Source organism: Erythrolamprus reginae, chromosome 1, assembly GCF_031021105.1.
Source record: "Erythrolamprus reginae isolate rEryReg1 chromosome 1, rEryReg1.hap1, whole genome shotgun sequence".
Classification (NCBI taxonomy): Eukaryota; Metazoa; Chordata; class Lepidosauria; order Squamata; family Dipsadidae; genus Erythrolamprus; species Erythrolamprus reginae.
The window spans coordinates 13,727,391-13,747,617 of record NC_091950.1 but is presented as its reverse complement, the minus strand read 5'-3'; the positions used below and the strand labels follow the sequence as shown (position 1 = coordinate 13,747,617).

The 20,227-nt window shown below is 44.3% G+C and overlaps 1 protein-coding gene across 5 annotated transcripts in view; it reads left to right on the top strand.

Annotated features, from left to right (window-relative positions):
• The first annotated feature begins 1,593 nt into the window (after positions 1-1,593).
• The window catches only part of PLPP2 (phospholipid phosphatase 2), an 83,796-nt gene continuing 65,162 nt past the window's right edge, over positions 1,594-20,227 (top strand). For 2 of the 5 annotated variants that reach the window (XR_011558519.1, XM_070744814.1), the window contains exon 1: positions 1,594-1,787. Coding sequence is in view for 1 of the 5 variants with exons in the window: in XM_070744794.1 (XP_070600895.1) it covers positions 4,404-4,455 (52 nt within the window). In the remaining 4 variants the exon portion in view is untranslated. Of the gene's footprint in view, positions 1,788-3,992; positions 4,456-20,227 lie in introns of those variants that run through there. The other 3 variants (XR_011558518.1, XR_011558517.1, XM_070744794.1) reach the window with 3 other exon arrangements.

Below are 20,227 nucleotides of genomic sequence, written 5' to 3'. Positions count from 1 at the left end.
CGCTGGGATTCGTGCGGCAGAAGGCGGTCCAAGAGATATTCTGGTCCGATGCCATGAAGGGCTTTAAAGGTCATAACCAACACTTTGAATTGTGAGCGGAAATTGATTGGCAACCAATGCAGACTGCGGAGTGTTGGTGTAACATGGGCATATTTAGGAAAGCCCATGATTGCTCTCGCAGCTGCATTCTACACGATCTGAAGTTTCCAAACACTTTTCAAAGGTAGCCCCATGTAGAGAGTGTTACAGTAGTCGAACCTTGAGGTGATGAGGGCATGAGTGACTGTGAGCAGTGAGTCCCGGTCCAGATAGAGCCGCAACTGGTGCACCAGGAGGACCTGGGCAAACGTCCTCCTCGCCACAGCTGAAAGATGTTTGGGAAACACTGCATTATTAGGAAGACCTGTGATGGATTCTGGCCATAGCAGGAGAAAGACTAATGGCTTCTCATGTTTTGGAAACTAAATTTCTGCTGATTGAAGCCAGGATAACAAAACATCCATTGCGTATACAGTATTGCCTAAAGGCAGAAGCCATGTTGTGCCTTATCATTATCTTTTCCTGCAGAGACAACACAGATCAACTCTGCTTCAACCAAGTCTAGAAGGCCACAAAGTCATAACTTGTGGCTTGCAAACCACACTGCACAGATTTGCATGTGCCAAAAAGGTGGAACCAAATTAAACTGCCGCAAACTTAAATCTAAACCTCTAGATCCGTATCTAAGGGTGTATCTCTTTGTTAGGCCCTGATTATAAAGGGGTTAAAGCCTGTAAGAACAGTGAGCCAGTTAGCTCAGTAGAGGGAGTCCTTGACTTGCGACCCACAACCGAGCCAAAACTTCTGTTTGCTAAGTAAGGCAGTTGTGAAGTGAGTTGATGACGCTGATCCCAATATATAGAGTGCTGGTGAGACCACATTTGGAGTACTGTGTTCAGTTCTGGAGACCTCACCCACAAAAAGATATTGACAAAATTGAACGGGTCCAAAGACGGGCTACAAGAATGGTGGAAGGTCTTAAGCGTAAAACGTATCAGGAAAGACTTCATGAACTCAATCTGTATAGTCTGGAGGACAGTAGGGAAATGGGGGACATTATTGAAACATTTAAATATGTTAAAGGGTTCAATAAGGTCCAGGAGGGAAGTGTTTTTAATAGGAAAGTGAACACAAGAACAAGGGGACACAATCTGAAGTTAGTCAGAAGCAACATGAGAAAATATTATTTGACTGAAAGAGTAGTAGATGCTTGGAACAAACTTCTAGTAGATGTGGTTGGTAAATCCACAGTAACTGAATTGAAACATGTCTGGGATAAACATATATCCATCCTAAGATAAAATACAGGAAATAGTATAAGGGCAGACTAGATGGATCATGAGGTCTTTTTCTGCCATCAATTTATTTATTTTATTTTAATATTTTATTTGTGTTGACTTAACAATTCTGTGGAAGAGATCTCATCAGGAAGGCGTGGCACTCTGCACGTGCTCCTGGTTGCTAAGAGCCCCCCTCCCTCACCCAATGCTATGGGGTTGGACGGATCAAAATCAAAGGGATGCTAATAAGAAAACCTTTGTGGTTCTCACCTTTCTCTTTTCTGAGGAGCAAAGTGGAAGGGTGTGTTTGGCAGCTGCTCCGAATTATTGTGTTCCTGATTTCAAAGAGTCGGAAACGAGCTTGCTTATTTTCTTGCAGATGGCTCATTACCCCAAGCTAGGTTACCCAAACTAGGTTACTACTACCTAGTGCATGTTTGATTAGCCCCGATGATGCCACCACTTAAGGTAAGAAATGTGTGTGTGAAAACAAGGAAGGAAAGTGAACACAAGCACAAGGGGCCACAATCTGAGGTTAGTTGGGGGAAAGATCAGAAGCAATGTGAGAAAATATTATTTGACTGAAAGAGGAGTAGATGCTTGGAAAAAACTTCCAGCAGATGTGATTGATAAATACAGAGTAACTGAATTTAAACATGCCTGGGATAAGTATAGCTACATCCTAAGATAAAATATAGGAAATAGTATAAGGGCAGACTAGATGGACCATGAGGTCTTTTTCTGCCATCAATCTATGTTTCTAAGGTCAAAAAGGCCCAAGGATCCTTCATTTCAATCCTGAGCGACAGAATATTTGCCTTTTGAGCGGGGAAATTCTTTGTGGATCGCCTGGTGGGAAACTTTCCTTTCCTCCAATCAGAAAAGAAAAAAAAATAAAAGGATGAGGAACATCGCAGGGGCTCCAAACCCCCAAATTTTCTTGAAAACATTAAAACAAAACTTTCTCCTTCACAAGGCACTTACACACATCATCCTCAACATACCAACAGTTCTCTTAGTGACCTTTCAAAGTTACAATGGCCCTGAATAAAGCGATTTAGGACTGGGGTTTTTTCACACTTATAACCTTTGCAGCCTCCACACGATCAAAATTAAGACACTTGGCCACTGATTCAAATATACAATGGTGATTCCTTTTTGTGACTTTATGAGGCAAGCAAAGTCAAGAGGGAAGACATATTCACGTTAACCGGACGCATTACAACCTGATTGTAGCGCTTCGCTTAGCAACCGTGGTGAGAAAGCTGGTCGAATGGGGGGCAAAAATTCACAACGTCTCACTTAACCCCTGGGATTTTCAAAGCTCAGTGGCGGTCGGTGTTTCGAGGACTTCCTGTAATAAAATTGACAATCCAAGCAGAATTATTATTATTATTATTATTATTATTATTATTATTATTATTAAATTAAATTTGTCTGACACCCTTCTCCGAAGACTCTGTTTCTATATTATTTTTTACTTTGTAAAAAAGGAGTGGGGTAGCCCACAAATCTAATAAATGAAATGAAATGAAATGAAATGAAATGAAATGAAATGAAATGAAATTAAATTAAATTAAATTAAATTAAATTAAATTAAATTAAATTAAATTAAATTAAATTAAATTAAATTAAATTAAATTAAATTAAATTAAATTAAATTAAATTAAATTAAATTAAATTAAATTAAATTAAATTAAATTTTAAATTAAATTAAATTAAATTTTAAATTAAATTAAATTAAATTAAATTAAATTAAATTAGGCATGGGGAGCTCCCTCCTCACTTTACGACCACCAAGTCTATCGAACCGTGGCAACTGTGGCAAGAAAGGTAGTAAAACAGGACAAAACACACAACTATTTTACTTAACGACATAAATTTTGGATTCAATGGTAGTCGTAAATCGAGGATTAATTCTACCACATTTATATAAACCAATCTCATTGAATAAGAATTAGCATTGGTCATTTCATTGAGTTTTGTGTTAACAACTTGAATATTTGGGGGGAGATTTTCAAACGTATGGCACAGCAATCTTTAAGTCAGTTTTCATGTCCCCATTGTGATGGGTATTGTGGGCTTTGTGTGTTTTAACGCAAACAAAAACTACTTTTACGAGTGGTCCTCAGTTTATGGCCACAATTGAGCTTCAAATTTTTGTTGCCAAGCGGACTGTTAAGTGAGCTGGGCCTCCGGCGGTCATTCTTTGTCAAGCGGACCAGGTGACATTGAAGCCTTATTTGAAAAGAAACCGTCACCAAAACCACATAAATGATAGAAAAAAACGTGCTCTTTCTAATGGAATAAAAATGAAGATGATTGAAGGGGAGAAAACAGAGAGCGATAGAAAAAAATCTTTGTTGTTTCTCATGATGAGGGAACAGAGCTCTATTTTCTCACCTTCAACCACCTTCGCTTTTATTTCGTTAGAAAGAGCATGTTTCCCCCTATCATATATGTGGTTTTTGTGATGGTTTCTTTTCAAATAAGGCTGCAAAAATCAGTCAAGTGGACACCTGGTCCACTTGACAAGGAATGAGCCAAATCGACAATCCAAGCCGAACTTTATACTGTTTCTATATGATTTTTTTTACTGATTGTATTTACTGATGAGTCCGAAAGGAGTTGAGTGGCCCACAAATCTAATAAATTAAATTAAATTAAGAGAGAGGGTGGCTGGGGGGGGGGGGGGGTTCCCTCCTCGCTTTATGACTGCCAGGTCTATCGGACTGAGGGGAAAAACAACTCCGTTCTCCTTGAAATCCAACGTCCCTCTTGACGTGCTCAGGAGCCCCTTCCAGTCCGACAGGCGAGGCCTCTCAGGTGAGCCTCAACTTGCGGGTCGTAACACCGAGGCGCTCCGCCCATGCTCGGAGCCAGGCCTTAAGCCCGGCCCTGCGCCTCGCCCCGAAGGAGAGAAGCGAGGCGAGGCGAGGGCGGTGCTTTTCCCCCCGGCCCATCTCACCCACCCGCGGCCGGCTCCGCCTCTCGGCTTCTTCCCCTCAGAAGAAGCGGCGGCGGCGGCTCGTCTTTTGCGCGATGTGAGGCTCTGGATTCGCGGGAGCGTCCGTGCGCAGCGCAATGGAGCGCACCAAGCTGTTCGTGGCGCTGGATGTGCTGTGCCTGGTGGTCGGTAAGCGAGGACACCCCCCCTCCCTCCGGAGACGGGAGCCCCTCTTTCTCACGCCCGCCGCTCAACCTGGCTCCGAATTCGGACCGTCCCTGAATGCCTTTATTTTCGTGGGTCCAGAGCCCCATTTCCTTGTTTTGCAGCTCCTTTCCAAAAGACGGATAATGGATTGATTGATTGAGTGCTTGATTGGCTGATTGATAGATTGTCAAATTATTGATTGGTTGATTGATTGGTTGATTGATTGATTGATTGGACTTGTATGCTGCCCCTTTCCGTGGACTCTGGGCAGCTCACAACTATTTACTAAGTCTGCACTACTGTTACAGCTATTTTTTTCTCATCGTTCCTTCTTTTAAAAAATAATCTTTATTAAGTATCTACATATAAAAAAACAATCTAAACAAACAAAACATACAAAGAAAAAAAAAGAAAAATGAAAGAAAGTAGATTTTCTATTTTTCTCACCATTCCTATCATCCTTTTCCTCCCACTTAGGACTACAGTATAACGTTGCTTGTATCCTTAAGATTTTTTAATTAATATTGATAGTTTTCTTCATTGCTTCTTTGACCCCTGTGACAATCATTAAGTGTTGGACCTCATGATTCTTGACAAAAGTATTTTTTTAAATGTACACTGAGAGCATATGCACCAAAGACAAATTCCTTGTGTGTACAATCACAGTTGGCCAATACAAAATTCTGTTCTATTCTAGATGGGCTGATTGATAGATGGGCTGATTGAATTGATTTCCATCTGGGTCTTTTCATAGCAATCATTTTTCCTCCTTTTTTCCCCCTCTGCCTTTTGTTTTTGAGGTAGGGATGGCAAAAAGTTTACACTTTACTTTGGCTCCCCTTAAAGTTTGTTCTAAGCTCCCCCCCTTCCTTTTTCCTGGGGTTGGGGGCATTTTTGGGGGGAGCCCTCCAGAGTAGGAAAGTTTTTTCCCCCCCTTGGTAAAGTTTTTTTTTCTTTTGGTCCTAGTTTGTGTTCCTGGGAGAAACTTCTGAGAAACTCATACTTTACCAATTTGCTGTGGAGCCTTTTATTCCTCCTTCCTTATTTTGACGCCGCCTCTTTTATTGAGACCAGCTGGGGTGGGATGAGATGTTCTCCCCCTTGAATGGGGGCGAAAAAACTCAGCATCCCTGGTCTTCTGGTTGGAAGGCGGCTTTGTTTTTTTTCCACGGCCCCCTTTTTGCTATCCCTTTATTAACAAAATAAAACCCCTTTCTCCCCTGGATAAACAGAGTTGGGATGTTCCAATGTCAGCCCTCCTCAATCCACAGCTGACATTGGAACACCATCTTTCGGCTGTGGCGAGGGGGGCGTTTGCCCAGGTTCGCCTGGTGCATCAGTTGCGGCCCTATTTGGACCGGGAGTCACTGCTCACAGTCACTCATGCCCTCATCACCTCGAGGTTCGACTACTGCAATGCTCTCTACATGGGGCTACCTTTGAAAAGTGTTCGGAAACTTCAGATCGTGCAGAACGCGGCCGCGAGAGCCATTGTGGAGCTTCCTAGATTCGCCCACGTTTCTGCAACACTCCGTGACCTACATTGGCTGCCCATCAGTTTCCGGTCACAATTCAAAGTGTTGGTTATGACCTTTAAAGCCCTGCATGGCATTGGACCAGAGTACCTCCGGAACCACCTGCTACCGCACGAATCCCAGCGACTGATAAGGTCCCACAGAGTTGGCCTTCTCCGGGTCCCGTCAACCAAACAATGTCGTTTGGCGGGCCCCAGGGGAAGAGCCTTCTCTGTGGCAGCCCCAGCCCTCTGGAATCAACTCCTCCCGGAGATTAGAATTGCCCTCACACTCCTTATCTTTCGTAAATTACTGAAGACCCATCTATACCGCCAGGCATGGGGGACTTGAGACACCTTTCCCCCAGGCATTTTTAAAATATTTATGTTTGGATATGTATATGTTGTTTGCGTTTTTAAATATGATACGGTTTTACGTGCTTTTTAATATTAGATTAGTTTTTTTTCTTTTTTTAAAATATTTTTATTAGTTTTCATAAAATAGACGAACAGACACACATACATTTAACATAAAAGTGGGGTTGTATTTTCCCCGCTTATCTCAAAAGAAAAAAGAATACATATTTAAATACAATTCATTATTGTAAATGTTAAGAAATAATTTGTTAAACTTCTCATTATAATTTTTCATATTTAAAACTAATTCTGAATAAATTCAAAATTCTTCTCATAATAATTCTTCATATATAAACTAATTCTAATATACTTCTAAAACAAACATATTCTAGCTAATTCTATTATAACACATAAATCTTATCTTGAATTGAATTGGGAGGGACCTTGGAGGTCATCTAGTCCAACCCCCTGCCCAAGCAGGAGATGCTACATCTGCCTCTACCTAGGATCGAACTCACAACCTCCCGACTGCGAGGCAGGAGCTCCATCTTTAGACCGCAGCAGCTCCTCCCCTCCCCAAATCCTCAAATGCTGCATTCGCAGGACACGCTTAGCCTGCTTTCTGCCCACCCCACCCCTTTACCCAGAATGAACCCCTTTTCTGACTTTGTGCAAGACCAGGAGTTGAACCAAAGGGCTGGTTTGCGGGACGTGGAGAATTGGCAGCCTAGGTGAAGGCTAACCAGCTTAGCGCAGTTGTCTTTTGCGGGGAACTGGGATTGCGTGTGGGTTGTGGGAATGCTCAGCCAGGTGGAAGGAACGATCCGAACTCGGTGCTCAACTGTAGACGCTTGGAAAAAAGTTTTGTGGTAGCAGTTTATCGAACTTAGGAACTTTAAGGTCAGTGGACTTAAACTCCCAGAATTCCCCAGCCAGCCATGCTGGCTAGGGAATTCTAGGAATTGAAGTCCACCCTTCGCATCCTGGACATAAACTGTTTCAACTCCTACCCTCAAAACGTCGCTACAGAGCACTGCACACCAAGACAACTAGACACAAGAACAGTTTTTCCCCCGAACGCCATCACTCTGCTAAACAAATAATCCCCTCAACACTTTCAAACTACTGTATTTACTAAGTCTGCACTACTGTTACTACTAGTTTTTTCTCATCGTTCCTATCACCCATCTCCTCCCACTCAAGTTGTTACTTGTATCATTAAGATTTTTATTAATGTTGGTTGTTTCCTCATTGCTTATTTGACCCCTATGACAATCATTAAGTGTTGTACCCCACGATTCTCGACAAATGTATATTTTCTGAGAGCATATGCACCAAAGACAAATTCCTTGTGTGTCCAATCACACTTGGCCAATAAACTATCCTATTCTATTCTCCGTACTGAAGGAGCGGGTCCAGCAGTCACATGGGTTGCTCATGTCCAATCCGGTGGAACTGAGCCTAGTATTAAAAAAGCTTGCCGGATCCGCCCCTTCCCCAGAATTCGCTCAGTTCGCATATCCTGCGGTTGTATTGTGATAGCTCGTTCAACATTCTAACACCTTCCCTTCGATCTTTCCTTCAAAAAGTAGTAAGATTTATTGTCTTTATTCATTTACTTGCACTAATTGCGCCAGCCGTTTAGAAGAAAAAAAAAATAAAGCGGCTCGGCTTTTTTCCTTGGGAGAAGTTGCGGTTTCGTTTTCCCCCGGCGGTTTTTGCCGGTTACGATTCCTGCGGCCGCTTGTGGATTCTTCTAATCCTTTGGCCTGGAGGTCCTGGTGCAAGTATTTATATATTGAATTATTGATTATTATTGTATACAAAATATTTAAGGGCTTAAGAAATACCTCCTGCGGAGTGAGACGCCTTCTAGTCTCCTGGACTTAGTCGATCGCTTCCCCTTTAAGTATTTACGGGGCGATTTTTTCGGCGCGAAGGCCTTCGCGCCCTTTTTAAATCTAGGCCTCTCGTGTTGGCCTCCTGCCAGCCCCGTAGGCCTCAGTCCACCGCGTGGATCCCGGAGCGGGCCTTGGGGGTCCCAGGCTAAATTCTCCACCGGCTAAGCCTCCAACCAGAGTGCCTTGGTTTACTTAATTACAAAGTTTAGGGAGGCTGGCCCCGCTGGATTTGGGGGCACGAACTCTGGGTTTGCCCAGATTGTCCTCACGTCTCAGCAGCTTCGAGGCCTCGAAGCAGGATCCATTCCTCTTGGGAAGTCCTTGAAATTCTTCTCCTTATTATTCAGTTATTGGCTCAGCCTTGTCTTCTGTTAATTATCAGACTATGGCTACTTTTCCCAAGAGAGGCACAACTAAAGGTCCCAGAGAGGCCAGGCCTACAGGCGATGAAATTACTAGTATCCCCCAGGCCTCTTCCTCCTCTTCTCCAGGGGCCCGCCCCTCGACCAAGGTCACCAGGGCCGAGAAGAGAAGGGACCTAGCCCTACAAAAAATCCATGACAAATCAGCAAAACGTTTGAAAGTGCAGGCCCAAGTAATCAGTAGTCAAGACCCCCCAGAGGCTTCTAGTCTACCTCCTTCTGGGGTCCCTGTGTTATCTCTGGATGAGCCAAACCTAGACAGACCCCAACCTAACCTATGGGGCATAGGTCCAGAGGAACCAGATATTATTGAAGATTCCCCCCAGCCAGGATCTTCCCAGGCCTTTAGGAATTCTTCTGCCATTTCTGCTGATATTTCCAGTTTACCTCCTGAGTTCCAGTCTATATTTGCTGTGCTGTCCAAAGCCATTGATGCCAAACTCTCCACCATCAATGAGCCTCCCTTACCTCTTCCTCCTTCTCGCTCCTCCCGCCCCTTGGGTTCTTCCCCAGCGGTCAGAGCTCCTATTCAGGATGATTCAGATTCCTCCCAGGATGAATATGAGGATATAGAGGATGATGAGGATGCTTTTCAAGGCTTATCAGATGATGAGGAATCCCAAATAAAGGTTCCTCCTCCAATTACTATTTTTCCCTCTCAATTATTCAAATCTCTCCTCCTCAAAGCTAGAATTTCTACGGGATTAGCGGCCCAGGAGAAACAATCCTCCACTTCCACTGATCCCCCAGAGGAGAATTTACCTTACTTCACAGAGGAACAGGAGGATAACGAGGTAATTCCTATGCCTAAATTGTTTAAAGATGCCTTACTCAAACAGTGGGAATTTCCAGCATCTGGCCTTAATCCCTCCACCAAGGATAGAAAGTTGTACAAACTTTCCTCTTCCTATGAAGAGCTTCTATCCTTTCCCAAACCAGATGAACCTGTCAAGATTCTTCACTCGGCAGCGGCTGTGCCAGGCGAGGCGGAGGAAGTCCTCCGCCCAGAGGACAAGCGCATTGAGCAAATGCTCAAAAGAGGATTCACCGCTGATTCCTGGGCCATTAAAAGTTCTGCAGCGGCTTCCTTTTTCTCCAGAGCCACGCTGCTGTGGCTTCGCCAACTTCAACAGCATATTCCTCCCGATGACTTGAGAGGTCAACAAGACTTCAACAAGGTCTTTGCAGCTGCCCAGTACGTGGCTGATGCCACCTTGCAATCTACTAGATTTTCTGCTAAGTCTATTGCAGCTTCTACAACGGCAAGAAGACTCCTATGGATTCGCCCTTGGCAAGCGGGAGTTCGCCAAAAGTGGCAGTTATCCCAGGGCCCCTTAAAGCGCGACCTTCTCTTCGGTGATCTTCTGGATCCACTCCTCACGGAGACCACGGACAAGAAGAAAGTTTTGGGTCCAACCACAAAAAAGGCTACCAAAACGCAGTCCTTTCGTCGCCCAGGGCGCCAGCAAGATCAAGCGGCTTCCTATCAGAGATCTCCAGGTCAGTATTCCCCCCGCTTTCGTTCCCAAGGTAGGAACTCCAGGGGTAGAGGGTTTCGCTTCCAAAGGGGAGCTTCCTCTAACAGGGCTTCAAAAAAACCTAGATGGTAATCTTACCTCCATTCCCATAGGGGGTCGCCTAGCCCATTTCGCCTCTAAATGGCGTCTCACCTCCAAGGACCCTTGGGTCATTGACACTGTTCAATCAGGCCTTCTTTTAGAATTTATTTCTCCTCCCCCTAAACGTTTTATTTCCTGCCCTTCTCCCAGGTCATCCTCAGATTGTAACCGTATGGAGGAGGCCATTTCTCATCTATTGTCCATCAGAGCCATTCAACCGGTCCCTTCCGATCAGAAGGGCCTAGGTTTTTACTCCATCCTATTTATGGTTCCAAAGTCCTCCGGAGGTTGGAGAGCTATTTTGGATTTAAAGAGACTAAACCTATTCATCAAATATAGGAAGTTTAAGATGCACTCCTTGTCTTCTATTTTGGCCGCCATTCATTCGGGAGATTTCATGGTCTCCTTAGACCTCACTGAGGCCTACCTTCACATTCCTATAGCCAAATGCCACAGAAAATTTTTACGTTTTTCCTTTCAAGGCAGGCACTTCCAGTATAGGGCGATGCCATTTGGCCTTTCCTCGGCCCCTCGAGTCTTTACAAAGCTCTTGGGGTCCCTGGCGGCCTATATCCGGGCGTCTCCCATTCACATTTTATGTTATCTTGATGATATTTTGATTCATGGGAACTCCCTAGAGAGAGTGAAAACAGACCTTTCGGTCGCCATGTCAGTCCTTCAGGACCATGGATTTTCCATCAACTTGATAAAAGTCACCTCCAACCTTCCACATCCATTTCTCACCTGGGATCCATTATTGATTCAGAATCTTCCCAGGTTTTTCTCTCTCCCGAGAGAAAACTCAGTATAGTGGAGCTAATTTCTAACATTTTATCTAATGCTTCAGTATCCATAGTTACTCTATCTTCCCTTTTGGGGAAGATGGTGTCATGCATAGGCATCATTCCCTGGGCTCGCCTTCATGCTAGGGAACTCCAGTGGCTCCTGTTGCCTTTTCAGAGATCGGGGCACAGCAACTCAAATCGACGCATTGTCATCCCACTGAGTGTTCGCAGATCCTTCAAGTGGTGGAAGTCTCCGGCCATGGACAAAGGATCCCCGTTCAGGTGCCCGGATCAATTTGTCATCACCACAGATGCCAGTCTATCGGGATGGGGCGCCCACGCCCAGGGGATGATAGCCCAGGGCACGTGGTCCCCGGAGGAAGCTTCCAGGCCAATCAATTGGCTAGAGTTAAGAGCCGTTTCCCTGGCTCTGAAGCATTTCTCTCCTCGCATCCCCAACCGGCACGTTCTCATTCTCACCGACAACATTGCCACAAAAAGCCATATCTGCAGACAGGGAGGCACGAGATCCAAGGCTCTCATGAGGGAGGCCCTCAAGTTGGGCCTTTGGGCGGAAAAACATCTCCAGTCGCTCCTAGCCGATCACATCTCGGGGAGTCTCAACGTCCAGGCGGATTGGCTATCCCGAGCAACGATAGACCCAGGAGAGTGGAACCTCCATCAAGACCTGTTCCATCAAATCACCCTCAGATTCGGCCTACCAATCCTGGATCTCTTCGCGACCAATGCGAACGCCCAACTCCCTCGCTTCTATTCCAGATTTCCATCCCCGGGAGCGGAAGCAATCAATGCCCTCCGGAGTCCATGGCCTCCAGGCCTACTCTACGCATTTCCTCCAATTCCAATCCTCCCGGACGTGATTCACAAGGTCCTCACCGAGAGGGCCCGAGTAATCATAATCGCCCCTCATTGGCCCCGCCGGCCCTGGTTCGCGGATCTCCAACAGCTGTCCGTCCAGGACCCTTGGCGACTCCCCGTTTCGGGGGATATGCTGCGGCAGGGGGCCTCTTTCCATCCAGACCCGGAGTGGTTCCACCTCACCGCCTGGCTGTTATCAGGAGAGATCTAGAACTGCGTGGTCATGACCCCGATTCAGTGGAGGTCATTTTAAAGGCCAGAAGGGGTTCGACCAATCGAATCTACGACCACACGTGGTCCAAGTTTCACCAGTGGTGTCTACAGGAAGGTCTCTCCCCTCTGTGCATCCCCATACACAGAATTATTTCCTTCCTTATGCAAGGCTTCCATAAAGGACTTTCCACCAGCACCCTCCGGCGTCATCTGGCAGCCATTTCATCTGTCCTAGGGGGTCCCCGCAGACAGCCTCTCCGATCCTTCCCTGAAGTTCAGGAATTCCTCAAGGGCATAGCCAATCTCAGACCTTCCAAGGTCCACAGGTATCCTTCCTGGGATTTGCCACGGGTTCTCCATTCCCTCACGCAGGCACCATACGAACCCCTAAAATCGGCGTCCCTCAGGTACCTATCCTTTAAGGTAGCATTCCTGGTGGCTATTACCTCTGCCCGACGCATTTCGGAGCTGGCTGCCCTCTCAATCAGGCAGGACCTTTGTCAATTCCATCAGGACAAGGTAGTCTTGCGACTGGACCCCACCTTCTTACCCAAGGTCAGTTCCATGTTCCACAGATCTCAGGACATTGTCCTACCTTCCTTCTGCCTCCAACGAGACCATCCCTTGGCAATTAGATGGCACACCCTGGATCTCACCAGAGCGCTGAGAATATATATCCAACGCACAGGACCCTTTCGGAGGTCAGAAGCACTCTTTGTAGCCTATCATCCCAGAGTCATGGGGGCCAAAGTGTCTTCAACAGTAATAGGCCGTTGGATCAGAGGGACTATATCTAAGGCCTATGAGTCGGCCTCCCTCTCAGTTCCAAGGAACATCACAGCGCATTCCACCAGGAGCGCAGCCACCTCGGCCGCTTGGGCGACTCAAGCCCCGTTGGAGGAGGTCTGCAAAGCAGCCACTTGGGCCTCGCCAAATTCCTTCATCAGGCACTACAAAATTGATTCTTACGCTTCAGCGGACGCTGCCTTCGGCAGAAGGGTACTCCAATCCGTTATCTCACACGATAGCAAGCTAATCCCACCCTAGGGACCATCTATTGGGTATGTCCCATGTGACTGCTGGACCCGCTCCTTCAGTACGGAGAATAGGCGTTGATTGCTTACCTGAACGCCTCTTCTCGTACGGTGAGCGGGTACAGCAGTCACTTCCCGCCCTTATATGTGTCTTCTTTATCTTTCTATATCTTTCTTCCTCTAACAATGAGAGTTGAACACTAAAGAGCTTCACAACTGAGCCTAGTCTATGGATTCGCGAATTCTGGGGAAGGGGCGGATCCGGCAAGCTTTTTTAATACTAGGCTCAGTTCCACCGGATTGGACATGAGCAACCCATGTGACTGCTGTACCCGCTCACCGTACGAGAAGAGGCGTTCAGGTAAGCAATCAACGCCTATTCTATTCTATTCTTAAAGTTCCCAAGGTTGGTAAAAAAACCTACCATTCTGATGGGTTTTCCTGGTGGACATTCTTTCAAAAATAGCCAGCACAGCTTTGGCGTCCAAGAAGCTTAATCATAATTGATCAAATCATGGTTTAGTGAGAAAGTCACCTTTTCTGCATTTGCATCCTCCCAAAACACTACCTGCCTCTCTAGATAGACTAAACTGGCTGTATAATAATGATGATGATAATGATGATGATGATGATGGTGATAATAATAAGAAGAAGAAGAAGAGGAAGAGGAAGAAAGAGAGAAGAAGAAGATGAAGAGAGGAGGAGGAGGAGGAGGAGAAGAAGAAGAACAACAACAACAACACATTGGAAGGGACCTTGGAGGTCTTCTAGTCCAGTGTTTTTCAACCAGTGTGCCGTGAGACATGGTCAGGTGTGCCGCGAAGCTCAGAGAGAGAAAGAAAACAAGAGAGAGAAAGAGAAAGAGAGAAAGAAAGAAAGAGAAAGAGAGAAAGAAAACAAGAGAGAGAGCAAGCAAGAGAGAGAGCAAGAAAGAAAGAAAGCAAGAGAGAGAGCAAGAAAGAAAGAAAGAAAGAGAGAGAAAGAAAACAAGAGAAAGAAAGAAAGAGAAAGAGAGAAAGAAAGAGCAAGAGAGAAAGAAAACGAGAGAAAGCAAGCAAGAGAGAGAAAGCAAGCAAGAGAGAAAGAGAACAAGAGAGAAAGCAAGCAAGAGAGAGAGCAAGAAAGAAAGAAAGAAAGCAAGAGAGAGAGCAAGAGACAGAAAGAAAGCAAGAGAGAGAGCAAAAAAGAAAGCAAGAGAGAGAGAGAGGGAGGGAAGGTGGGAGAGAGAAAGACATAGAGGGAGGGAGGGAGGGAGGGAGAAAGAGAGCAAAAAAGAGGAAAGAAGGAAGAGAGAAAAAAAAGAGGAAGGGAGAGAAAGAGGAAGAGATAATTTTTTTGTCCAAACTTTTTTTAGCCCCCCCCCCCCCCAACTGTGCCCCATGGTTTTATAAATGTAAAAAATGTGCCGCGGCTCAAAAAAGGTTGAAAATCACTGTTCTAGTCCAACCCCCCTGCTTAAGCAGGAAACCTAAGTTTTAAAATGTTAGGTATGATCTGAACCCCATATGCAACATTTCAACCTTCAAGCTCTGTTATTTGGATTTTGGCTTGTTCCGTGAACCTTGCCAAATGTTCATTGTTTATAAGCCATTATTGGACCAGCTATGACTTGGTCACATGAAACCAGCTGTTGCTTCGGCCTTTAAAAGTCCCCAATTTTTTTCCTTTGTGATCGGAATAAGTTATCAAATTTCAAGGATTTGTTAGCCCTTTCCTTCAGCAACGGTTTTAATTTTGGACAGTCACTTAACAAAGGGTCGTAACTTGAGGTGGTCCTCGAGTTACAACATTTACAGGTAGTGACCGTTTGAAGTTATAACAGCACTGAAAAAAGTGACTTATATACCTTTTTCATACCTTTGACAAACAATTGTGGCATTTCTGCAGTCACGTAATCAGAATTCAGATGCTGGGCAAGTGACTCATATTTATGACGGTTTGCAGCATTTCCCGGTCATGTCATTCCCTTTTGCGACCTTCTGACAAGCACAGCCGGTGGGGGAAGGCAGATTCACTTAACAACCATGTTATTAAACAGATGCAGTGATTCACTCTACAACTGTGGCAAGAAAGGTAGTAAAATGGGGAATAACTCACTTAACGACTGTCTCACTTAACAACAGAAACTTTGGGCTCAACAGTGGTCGGAGATCAAGGATTAATCGTACCATATTATATAAACAAATCTCCTTGAATGAGAATTAGCATTGGTCATTTCATTGAGTTTTGTATTCACATCTTGAACATTTTGGAATATTTTCAAACATAGATGGCACTCTTTAAGTCAGTTTTAATGTCCCCATTGTGAAGGGTATTGTGGGTTTGTGTGTTGTAACACAAACAAAAACTACTTTTACAGGTGGTCCTCGGTTTATAGCCACAATTGAACTTCAAATTTTTATTTGCAAGCAGACTGTTAAGTGAGTTGTGCCTCATTTGACAACTTTTTTTGGCAGTTGTTAAGCGAATCACATGGTTGTTAAGTGAATCACACAGTTGTTAAGTGAATCACATGGGGGTTAAGTGAATGTGGCTCCCCCCCCCTTGACTTTGCTTGTTGGAAACTGGCTGGGAAAGATCACAAATGGTGTCATGTGATGTGGAGACAGTACAACTGTCATAGGTACATGCCAGTTGCCAAGCATCTAAATTTTAACTCTATGACCAGTAGTTGTAAGTGTGAAAAATGGTCATAAATCACATGAGCCAGGGTGGTGCAGCGGATAGAGTGCAATACTGCAGACCACTAAAGCTGACTGCTAGATCTGCAGGTCAGCAGTTCAAATCTCATCACCGGCTCAAGGTTGACTCAGCCTTCCATCCTTCCGAGGTGGATAAAATGAGGACCCAGATTGTGGGGGCAATAGGCTGGCTCTGCTAAAAAGTGCTATTGCTAACATGTTGTAAGCCACCATGAGTCTAAGGAGAAGGGCAGCATAAAAGCCCTTCATGGCACCGGACCAGATTATCTCCTGGAACGCCTTGTGCCGCACGAATCCCAGCGACCGGTTAGGTCTCACAGAGTTGGCCTTCTCCAGGTCCCGTCAACTAAATAATGTCCTTTGGCAGGACCCAGGGGAAGAGCCTTCTCTGTGGCGGCCCCGGCCCTCTGGAACCAACTCCCCGCAGATATCAGAGTTGCCCCCACCCTCCTTGCCTTTCGCAAGCTCCTGAAAACCCACTTCTGTCGTCAGGCATGGGGGAATTGAGATATTCCCTTCCCCCCAGGCTTATAAAATGTATGCATGGTATGTCTGTATGTATGATTGGGTTCTTAAATTGGGGGTTTTTTACATTACTTTTAATATTAGATTTGTTCATATTGTCTTTTTGCTGTTGTTAGCCGCCCCGAGTCTACGGAGAGGGGCGGCATACAAATCAAATAAAATAAAATCAATCAATCAGTCGATAAATAAATAAATTTTCAGTGCTGCTATAATTTGCAATTGTCACTAAATGAAAGGTTATAAGTCAGGGACTACCTATAACTACTTTGGCATAATTTACCAAGATTTGTTTTAGAATTAACTTTAAGAGGGATATTGTGACAGATACGGTAAAGTTTTGAACCTGGGTTGTTTTGGGGTGCCCACCCAGAATTTTCAGCGTGTAGCTTTGTGGTTCTGGGTGTTGGCGTGCATTATTTTCAGCGGGAGTATATCGTGCGCTCCAAACTCAGTGAAATCCTTAGGCATCTGAACTGGGATGGAGTGAGTCCAGATGTGGAGAAAATTAGGAGGCTATTAAACACATGGGACTTGGAATCCAGTGATGTTGAGGTCAAAAAAGTCAATATGGCAGCCACAAACCATGTCATTGTAGGCCTCCCGAGGCCTTTCCGTATGTTTCATGTTGGCTGGAAGCACTTTTTGGGGGTTTTAAATAATTTTTATTAGTATATAAACTTTAAAAACAAAGTACAAAATAAGAGGGGGGGAAACACCACAGCAAAAAAAAAAGAAAGAAGAACACAAAAAAGGCATACCAAAAAATGAAAAAAAACAAACATTATAAAACACATATCAAAGCCATTAACACAACAAATATACATAGATATCTTCTGCACTTTTTTTGATCCTCTGTAGATGGTCGGGCGATAGGAAAAGCAAGTAGGATGCTTGGCTGCATAGCTAGAGGTATAACAAGCAGGAAGAGGGAGATTGTGATCCCCTTATATAGAGTGCTGGTGAGACCACATTTGGAGTACTGTGTTCAGTTCTGGAGACCTCACCTACAAAAAGATATTGACAAAATTGAACGGGTCCAAAGACAAGCTACAAGAATGGTGGAAGGTCTTAAGCATCAAACGTATCAGGAAAGACTTCATGAACTCAATCTGTATAGTCTGGAGGACAGAAGGAAAAGGGGGGACATGATCCAAACATTTAAATATGTTAAAAGGGTTAAATAAGGTTCAGGAGGGAAGTGTCTTTAATAGGAAAGTGAACACAAGAACAAGGGGACACAATCTGAAGTTAGTTGGGGGAAAGATCAAAGGCAACATGAGAAAATATTATTTTACTGAAAGAGTAGTAGATCCTTGGAACAAACTTCCAGCAGACATGGCTGGTAAATCCACAGTAACTGAATTTAAACATGCCTGGGGTAAACATATATCCATTGTAAGATAAAATACAGGAAATAGTATAAGGGCAGACTAGATGGACCATGAGGTCTTTTTCTGCCGTCAGTCTTCTATGTTTCTATGTTTCTATATCCTCCAGGTGGTACCCAAATTCTGGAAAGGACTTTTTTTTTTTTTAAAGGACACAGGATATGTTTAATTTTTTCTTTTAAAAGAAGTACGTATTTACTTCAGAATGCAAGCTCCAATTTCTTCTTTGTTTGAAATGTTTTGCCCTGGTAGTTTTTAAACAGCTTGGCCTCAACTGAGATGCAAATGCAGCTACTGTTGACATAAACAATCACCATATAAACATGGATTGGGCGTTTCCTAATCAATATGTGAGTGGGAAGGGTAGCATTTTACTAAGTGTGGTTCTGTTGACATAAGGTGGCTAATGGCCCATGCATAGACAATTTCATTCTTCTCTAGAGATTTAAATTCCTTTTCTTGAGCATTTTGTTCTCCCGCCTTTAATTCTTGTGGCAGTGAGTTCCAGATGTCCAATATGCGTTGGTGTGAAGATTCAACATCTGCTTGTTCTGTAGGAGGAAAACTGGGCAGCCCAGACAAACGTGGGGAACATATTTGGAAGGTGATTTACGATAGAACGAGACAGGCACATCCTGTGGGCTAAGATATGGTTTTGCATTTTTCATTAATGAAGATTAAAAACTAACAGAAAGGAAGGGAGGGAGGGAAAGAGGAGGTGGAGGGGAGAAGGAAGGAGGGAGGATGGGAAAGAAAAAGGAAGAGAAGGAAGGAAAAGATGAGATAGGGAAGGAATGAAAGAAAGAAAGAAAAAGGGAGGAATGGAAGGAAAGGAGGAGAGGGGAAGAAGGAAGAAGAGAGGGAAGGAAGGAGCGAAGGAAAGAAAAGAGGAAGGAAGGAAAAGGCAGAGACAGGAAGGAAGGAAAGAAGGAAGGAAGGAAAGGGGAGGGAGAAGGTAAGAATGAAAGAGGGAGGAAGGAAAATGCAGAGAAAGGAAGGAAGGAAAGAAGGAAGGAAGGAAGGAAAGGGGAGGGAGAAGGTAAGAATGAAGGAGCGAAGGAAAGAAAAGAGGGAGGAAGGAAAATGCAGAGAAAGGAAGGAAGGAAAGAAGGAAGGAAAGGGGAGGGAGAAGGTAAGAATGAAGGAGCGAAGGAAAGAAAAGAGGAAGGAAGGAAAAGGCAGAGACAGAAAGGAAGGAAAGAAGGAAGGAAAGGGGAGGGAGAAGGCAAGAATGAAGGAGGGAGGGAAAGAAAAGAGGGAGGGAGGAAAAGGCAGAGAAAGGAAGGAAGGAATTTTTCCTATTTTTTATATTTATTGTTGTGAGCTGCCCCGAGTCCTCGGAGAGGGGTGGCATACAAATCTAATAAATTATTATTATTATTATTATTATTATTATTATTATTATTATTATTATTGAAGGAAGGACAGAAGGAAAAGAGAGGGAGAGAAGGGGAGGGAGAATAGAAGAAGGAAGAAGAGAGAGAAGGAAGGAGGGAAGGAAAAGAAAGGAGGATGGTTAAGACAGGAAGGAAGGAAGGAAAAGAGGGATGGGGAAGGAAGAAAGGAAGGAAAAGAGAGATGGGGAGAAATGAATTCTGGGAGTTGAAGTCCTCACATATCAAAGTTGCTGAGGTATTGCTCTAGTATCATCTATATTTGCAGGAATTATTTGAGGACCCCAATATTGTTCTCAGGGGCCTCAAAAATCAAGATGTTGGTTGCCACTATGTGGTGTCAGCCCAACTGCCTTTATATGTGCAGGTGCCTGGGATTACAAATCCAATCAATTATTATTATTATTATTGTTATTGTTATTGTTATTATGCGGTTGAGGCCGTCATCTTTGTTTACTATCCCTGTAGAAATGCTACTTGGCATTGCAGGGACCTTAGCTAAGTTGGGTAGAGGTGCTGGATTTAATGCTGTTGAATGGGTTGTGTAGGTCCCTAATAAGCGGCAAACATTCAGTCTCCCCTGTAGATTGCAGGGAGTCCTCGATTTATAATTTAGTGATCATTCAAAATCGCAACAAGTGACTTATGACCGTTTTTCACCATTTACGCCCCTTGGTGGTGTGATCAAAATTGGGGTGTTTGGAAACTGGTTCATATTTACGACAGTCGCCGTGTCCCTTGTCAACAGAAATCTTGGCCTCCGTCGTAGTCGTAAGTCGAGGACTACTGGTAATTGTCGGAATGGGGCCAGTAGTCAGGGGATCTATTCCTGTCTCAAACTATTTGGGGATGAAATAGAGTTCCCATTTTCAATCTTCACCCTCCCCAAACGACACAAATGTCAGATAAAACAAAAAATTAAGGATCATTGCCTTTTCCTCTCTCTACGGTACTCCTCCATTTATAATCATAACGGAGCCTGCTCATTATGGTCATAAAGCAAGTCAATCACATGACTGATT